This window comes from Parasteatoda tepidariorum, chromosome 5, assembly GCF_043381705.1.
Source record: "Parasteatoda tepidariorum isolate YZ-2023 chromosome 5, CAS_Ptep_4.0, whole genome shotgun sequence".
Taxonomy (NCBI): domain Eukaryota; kingdom Metazoa; phylum Arthropoda; class Arachnida; order Araneae; family Theridiidae; genus Parasteatoda; species Parasteatoda tepidariorum.
The window spans coordinates 28,715,260-28,723,715 of NC_092208.1; the positions used below are offsets into that span (position 1 = coordinate 28,715,260).

Genomic DNA, 8,456 nt, shown 5'->3' on the forward strand with positions numbered 1-8,456 from the left:
TTTTTTTACTTAAATACTAGTACTTTTCCCTAAGTCATATAGATTTCATTAGTTATTATTATTAAAAAATTTATCTATATTATATCCATGTATAAAAAGATAAACTTAACCAACATAATCCATTTCATTTCAACTCTTTTATCTTACGTTACGTTGTAATTTATATTCAATTCCTAAATGATTTGAAGTATTCACAGATCTAAAGCTTTCTACATGCAAAATAATTTAAGTGAAATAAATTTAGGCACTGAAATATAATTTGTCAATTTCAAAACAGCGTACAAAAGCGTCTTAATATTCCTTGCAAAATTATATCAGTTTTATAATTAAATACTTAAACAGATTTAAAATTTGACACAATATTGAGCCTTCATTATCTGCGGATATATATTATTATAAGTTTATATATTATAATTTTTTGTATTATATTTTCATATTATATTTTTTTTATGAACATACATGGAAAAAAGAAATATTTAAATTTTCGAACTTAAAAAGAATTATAAAAAAAATTCTCTCCTGTTGTAAGAAAAGATTAGTATTTTTATTTAAACAGTTTAATTTCGATCTTTCAAACTATTAAGAAAAAACTTATTCAATAATATATGATCAATAGAAATGGATTATGAATATGTATTCATAGTTATATAAATATTTTTATGCGAAATTCGGATAAATTCAAAAATTTTCTATTACATGATAGTGATAAAAATTTTATTTAATTTTTTTATTGTACATGTAGGAATGTCGATAATTATCTGAAATTACAACACTTCTTGTAATTTTATCAAATAAAGATTGATTTTTTTTTCTTTTTGGGATAGTTTTCTTGTATGAGATATTCAACTGTAAACTAAAACGCATCTGGAAATTACAGTTTTACATCCCAAAACTGAAACCAGATCGATTATTTAAATTTTAGTTTTTCGAATGTAAACTGCTGGAGCTAGATATAAATCGTGAATCCATTTATATAAGATAACGTAATTTAACATAACTTTTCCTTTATTTTGATAAAAATTTCCCTAAATTAATTAAACATCTGATTACACTACTGCACGTAAACACAGATATTGTTTTTACAAAATGTATAGTGTTTTTATACCGAACGTACTAGTATTTTACATTAACACTGCACTGATTTACCAAATTGTATAATGTTTTCAACCCGGGCATACTACTTTTTTACATTAACACTGCACAGATTTCGCAAATTGTAAAGTGTTTTTATCTCTGACATGCTACTACTTTACATTAACGCTGCACATTTTTCACAATAGTGTTTTTTACCCGGACAATCTCCCACTCTTGCATTGAAAACTCTTTGAATAAAGTTTTTTTTCTTAAAAGCATAGAATTTGCGTAAACCCATTTACAATCCCTTCAATATTTGTCAGGCATTTTTGAAATTTATCACTTTTTTTTAAAGATTCAGAAGAATTTTCGTGCCCATTTAAAGACGAACACAATGAAGTCGACAAAACATCATCAGTCAATCAGGATTCGCTTTTGTCCATTTTCTGGGGACAAATGTTTTCGGCACTGCATCAACGAATTCTTTCTTCCTTTTATTCAGGATATAAAACTACGGATGTTTGATCACTCAATAAAGGAGCTTTGTTTCAATCCAGTTTAGAGTTGAAAATTCAGTTCATTTAATTTAAGTGTTCTCTTAGATGCATTTAACTGGTACAAGATTCCAGTAAAAGAATTTCTAAATAGGTACATATTTTTATATATATAATATGTGTTCTATAATTTAAAATTAATTAAGATTTTTACCCTTTTAAATCTGAATTAGGGAGAAAAAATAAATTTCTTAACCGTTACAATCAGCTTTAAATTGTCGACAAATAACTATATATTTATTTCTATGTCTCGATAGTGTTTTGAGAAGAATAGTTCAGTAATTTTTTGAAGCACTTTGGTAAAATTAGCTTGCTTTATCTGTACTTTTATTTGTGTTCAAATGATGCATTGCGTAGCCTTATGAAAAAAAAATGGTACATTAGTATAATAGTATAATGTATTCGTTCGATTTCAGTCGAAATTTTCTACAGTTACTACCATTGTATTTCTACAGTTACTACCATTGTATTTCTACAGTTACTACCATTATATATACTAGTCACGAATATCAACATTATAAATAAATTATAGTGGGTGAGGATCTTCTAGAAAAATGATTGATTTTGGAAAATATTTCTAACACAATACTTGTTTTTGAAAAAAGTAACCGTCCTACAATAATGACGCTAGACGCTAATAGCTAGCAATAAATTATGCTTTTATGGTTTAATTAATGTTGTAAAATGTGTTAATGTTATCATGATACCCTAGAGCACGGCATGTAAATCAGTAATTCTCTAAATTTAATAAGTTTTGTATTTTTTAATAAATGTGAGGAAATAAGAACTATAATTTTGAAAACTAGACTTTTCGACAAACCGTCACCTATTAAACGAGAAATTGCGATTAATTATTTAAATACCGGATATTTTTGTTTGTAATGCCAGAATTATAGTTTTATTGTACCGTTAATGCCATTACCATAGAATACGGTAATTGTTTTTACTCCGTGTGAGGGGATTCATGTATCTATAAATATGTGTGTCATGCGCCAAAATTAATTGCAATGGTAACATGTAGGCTTTAAATTGCAGTTTTTTTAGAGAAATTAACTATAGCGTTACATAATATTTTATAAACCAGAATAAAAAACTATTAGAATTTTCCTATTTTTGTTTTTCCAAACTTTAAACGATGGATTTTTATAATAAAAAAAGGTTGATAAATTTCAAAGTTGTGAAAATTAAACTTTTCATGGGACTTTCATAGAACAATATCCAGACTTTAAATTGCAGTTTTTTTAGAGAAATCTACTCTAGTGTTAGATAATTTTTTTATTTGGTAGAATAAAGAACTATTAGAAATTTTCTGCGTTTTTTTCAAACTTTTAACGACGAGGAATAATTTTTGTAACAAAAAAAAAATATTAATTTTAATGCTATGAAATTTAAACTTTTCAAAGGACTTTGATAGAACAATTCAAAATACATTTTATGCATTTAATTTATTATTTGTCTTAACTTGTTACAAATATCATCTTTTTGGAATAACTACCACATTATTATGCTAATTAAAAGTAATCTAAACCTTTTGCTTTGGAATGGAAAAATACTTTTTTTTATATCATAAGCAATTTAAATTTGCTCGACATTGTTTTGAATATAATAGCATTATGTGCTTTTGTAAATGTTTAAAAAATGCTTTTCAGTTGATGAAAGATATTCCTTTTTAAATTTAATAAGATTTCATTAAGAGCGATATTTTTTATATTATCTATTTAGCAATAAAATGTTTATTTTATTGTATGGATGATATTTATTTTCTTTTGTAAATGAAAGTTAAACTTATCTTCTGACAGTATAACATGCTTAAAATATGTCGCAACTTTAATGCCATCAGACGTCATAGCGTTATATATATATAATCATTAATTAGTTAAAGCCTTTTTAATAATTTTTGAAGAACATTGTTACCAATATTTCAATTTTTTCAGTATTTCGTTTTATCTTTACGCACTGATTTATCTAAAAAAATACATGTATATTAGAAACGCATACTGAAGCATTATTCTTTAAATACCGTAGACATATAAAATTGATAGAATATAAAATTTTAGCTAGAAACATTTTAAATAAAATTAAATTTGTATCGATATCCATATCCAAATATATATTACTTACCCCACGGTTGTTCATTTGTAGCAGGTGATTGCGCACGTATCCCAGAAACAGTAACCCATAAGCTTCCGAAAATTTCATAAAATAAAATACTTGTAGCCATAGTACAGAAAAAAGACATTTCTTCTTTATATTCTACGAATGCCTCTTAAATCCAGTTATTTAAATTACTTTATCACAGCTAAGCATTTAAATGCTAGAACTTCAAAACTGAATTTTCGTATTAATATCCAATTAATTTTCTACAAGTCTTTAAATAACACATATTTTTGAAACGGAAATGTTCACATGAATTGCTTCAATAAAAAAAAATCATATTTATAACATGATTTTATTAAATTTCGTGCTTCTGCTTCAAATCCACAGGTAAATTTGATATTTTCGTTCACTATTTTGAAATAACATTTCGAAACCCAATATGAACCAGTAATATTATCAGGTATTGAAATCCAACTTGATTGCCATTTATCTATTTTCTTAATAATTCCAATTTATTTATTTAATTTATAAAGATCTTGCTATAAACTATGGACGCACTATAAAATTCTTAAACTAACACAGTTGTAATAAAAATATATGCATAAAAATTCCAATAGAACAAATGTTGCGTGTTATAAAACATTCAAAAAAATTTAATTCCGAAATAACTTGTAAAATGCGAGTGGGTCCAATAAACACAGGGCACTTTCGGGAAAACCTGGAAATTCTCTCCCGAACTTTATACCACGGACCTTAACAGACACTGTCTGTCGTGGGGCCTTCTGGATCACTTGGATTCCCCTCTTTAGTGAATCGATCTCGCAGTTTTCCGCGATGATCCTAAAGAGGGCGCCAGATACAGAACATGAAAATATTTTACCTTATGCAAAGTAAGCCTTCAAAAATATATAAAGGTGTTCAAGGAGTAGATGAAATTTTTGCTTTCTTTTTTTTGAAGAAAAACAGCCCTTGCAGACAGATGGATTTTGTTGAGGCAATTTTTATTCATTTTTTTTTTCACTTTAAGACAGTGTAATATTTTATGTTAGAGTTGGAAATTCAAGTTAATAAAAATGTAAATAAATGCACTTCTTTTATTATTATTGTTGCTGTATATTGGTATACTTTTTTTTTATAAAAGAAAATATTAAAAAAATGAATCTTTTCTTTTATATGGAAAGAAATATGCTTATAAAACCTCTCTGAACTAAACGTGGTAATTTTTGTCATTATAGTTTATTTTTGTGCGTAATATAAAACATAAGTTAGAATATTTTAGTTAAATCCGAAATTAGTAAAAAAAGTGATATGTTCTAAATTTTTATCAGGATGATTAATTAAAAAGACTAAAAACTATATTAAACGCCATTTGAAATATTTTAAAGCAGAATTTGAGTTAAATGAAATAATCTGATGAATTTACTGTTTAGAAACTTATTTTATTATTAAAATTTCATTTTAAAACTTAAAGACTATTACAGCTTTCTTATATTTAAATTTATTGTTATGATTTTTGTTTTTTTTAAATATTTCTCCAATGTCCACCTGTGTTAACATATTGTCAATGCAGACATTTTACAGGACTGATTTTTTAACCACTCTTTCAGGGGCACTATATTAGGTGGGTCAACTTTGCTCCCACAGTAAGGACAGATAGTACAAAGAATGAAAGAACATCCATGCCATGCCCGGGATACAAACCCGGAACCTTTCCTCTTACGCTAGATCCCTGACCTCTAAACAGTCGGTAGGCCATGAATCAAAAGTAATTATTAAAATAAATTTCCCTAAGTTAAATAAGTAAATTGCATGATAAAAAATAAAATATGGTTAGAGCTGCAAAGAACTGATATTTTTTTTCCATTAAATAAAATTAGATAACCAAAGTTAAGACTTTTTAATAAACCTGGAACTTAAAAGTTACTCGAAAGATGATGTTGTTTTATTATGCAAAATTCCTAAACAAAATGTGAAAGGTTCTGAATAATTGTTTTTAGCAATACTTCTCTATATGTAAACTAGTTTTTAAAAATGTTTAGAGCTAAATCAAAATTAATCTTTATAGTTTTAATATTATTCTGGATAATATTCAAAATAAAAATAAATAAAATACTTACTGTTTCACTTGGATATTGTTTATAAGGGAGTTTGAGGAGTGGGGGCGCAGAAAAAGTTTTCACTTATTTATTTATTTATTTTCCATTTTTTTTATCAAACAGAAAATACTTGCTCATTTTGCGAAAAATAAAGTAGTTTAACTAATGAAATCGTTTATCTATTTGGGGATGTTATTTTTCTTTTTAATGCTTTATAGAAAAGTAAAGTGTTATAAAACCTAGTGTTAGCTAAATAAAAAAAAAATTATTGCCAATTTAAAATAAAATGTTCTTTATTGCAGTCATCTTGAAAAAAATGAGATTGATTTTATTTTCGAAATGAATCCAATATAGGATTTTTTTTTTAATTTTTAAAGAAAATAAAGCCTGTAAATCAAAAGACTTTAATTTCTCTGAAAACGTTGAATCTTGAAAACTTTTACATAATTTTGATAGGCATTTTTCACAAATTATGAGCTTTTTTCACTTAGCATGCAAATAATGATTGCGCCTATTAAACTAAAACCTCTCGAAGTTTGCGCAAATTCCCTTCTCCAAAGCATCAATCAAAAGTTATCAAATTTATTTTTTGTGGGCTTCAAAATTTCTCTTCTATGTATTACATGATCGAATCACGTCGGGTAAAAGAAACAATGCTTTAAAACATATTATGACCTAAAAGTATACATTGAGCTTACGCCCATGAAATATTGATCAATCAATCTCTTGAGTATAGCCCATTCATAAATATCAATATGCTTGATGCTAGGGATTAACTCTTTTTCTAAGCGATAAAGAGGGGAACATTGTAATCACTACGAAAAATGTGCCGTAACTGGTGCGGGAAACTTGCTCGTGAACAAACACTTAAGTGGAATATTTTATGAAGCAATAAAGTATCGTTTTATTCATATTTAATTTGAGGTATTTTTTGTAGAAATGTGTTTAAAGCATTTAAAACGATTCTTTCGCCAACTCAATTATGTCACTTTCTCTAGCCCTTTTTTAAATTCTTAATCAGAGCAATTCATAATGATTTTTTTTTGTTGAGAAATTGGAATAAAATATAGATGCACGATTTTTATGTAGAAATGCATTTAAAAAGGTTCTTTTATAACTTAATTAGGCCACTTGTTTTCGCAATTCTCTGCATTCCCTTAGGAAAATTTGCCATAGAGGAGCCTATGGTAATCTATGGCAATCTATGGCAACCTATGGCTACCATAGAAATTTGTATGGCAAGATACCATACGCCTATGGTTACCATAGAGATTTGTATGGCAAAACCCCATAAGCCTATGGCTACCATAGAAATTTGTATGGAAAGATACCATAGCCCAATGGTAACCATAGAGACCTGTATGGCATTTATTTGGCACGTCACCATTCTCCTATGGCAACCATAGCAATTTGTATGGCAGTATACCATAGGGCAATGGTAACCATAAACATTTCTATGGCAGTATACCATACGCCAATGGAAGCCATAAGGATTTGTATGGCACATCACCATTGGCCTATGGCAACCATAGAAATTTGTCTGGCAGTATACCATAGGCCAATGGTAGCCATCTTGGTCAAAAACATTTTGTTACAAACGTCTATGTGATTATCTATCTGAATTTATTAAGTTTCTAATTTCCGGTGGTCTGGTACTTTTATTATTTGTATCTTTTCAAAATATGTCGCGATTGGGTATAGGTTTTCGCTATGTTAAATTTTGCCGTTTGTTAACTCTGACTTTATACACTTCATAAAAGGATGAAAATATAAGAAAGATAATTGGTTTGCAGAAGCATGAATAAAAGTAAAAATATTAAAAAAATAACGGGCTGGCAAAAGCATAAATAAAATAAAATAAGCATATAAAGAGATAAATTTAAAGAAATAAAAGCAGACGATAAAATTAGAACACCAGTTGATTTTTTAGAATTAGTTTTGTGTGGAATTTAGGTTCTCATATATCCCGCTACGGGCACTTTATCTAGTTTGTTTTATAATATTTTATCTATCCCGCTACGGGTGAGTTTCCTTATATCCCGTTACGGGTTTTTCTTGTTGTTTATGATCTGTTGTTATGACGTTGTTACGATCCTATCCCGTTACGGGTACTTTATATTTGTTACTGTATGTGTTGTGGTGTGAAATAAACGTTTTTTTTAATTAAACATAGAACTGTTTGTTAATATAGCTTGATACGTTGCAACTTTAATTAATATCTTGCAGTTTATATTTTTATCTAAAATTTTTATATTTCTTTTTCCCAACTGTTTCTGATTAAACGACATCTTGCTTTTTATTTTATCCCCTCCCTCTGATTTTATATAAATTCTTAAAGTCACATCACTTTTCCATTAATAATGGTGTTCTATTCCCCATAGCAATTTGTAAACAATCTCATGATGAAAAACGCAGTTAAGTGCTTATCATTAAGCCAGATCCATCATTTCTTTAATAATTAAAATTTTTTAATTCTTTTAACTTTTTCGGAGACAATTTCATTTTATTGCTGTCATATATCAATATCAAAGTCAGTGTTTACATTCTCATTAGTTTTTGATTTTAATTCCTCTTGGGTTCTTGCAACGCTATTTTACATTATCTTATATATGTTAGGGCTTTATATTTCTATTTG

At 27.4% G+C, this 8,456-nt stretch overlaps 1 protein-coding gene across 4 annotated transcripts in view; it reads right to left on the bottom strand.

Annotated features, from left to right (window-relative positions):
* LOC107444296 (neural cell adhesion molecule 2) overlaps positions 1 to 8,456 on the bottom strand; it is a 765,139-nt gene that overhangs the window by 325,984 nt on the left and 430,699 nt on the right. Inside the window, exon 1 of one of the 4 annotated variants that reach the window (XM_071181214.1) lies at positions 3,750 to 4,537. The exons of the other annotated variants lie outside the window; for them this stretch is intronic. Coding sequence (XP_071037315.1) covers positions 3,750 to 3,867 — 118 coding nt within the window. The 5' untranslated portion in view covers positions 3,868 to 4,537. Of the gene's footprint in view, positions 1 to 3,749; positions 4,538 to 8,456 lie in introns of those variants that run through there. 4 annotated transcript variants of the gene reach the window in all.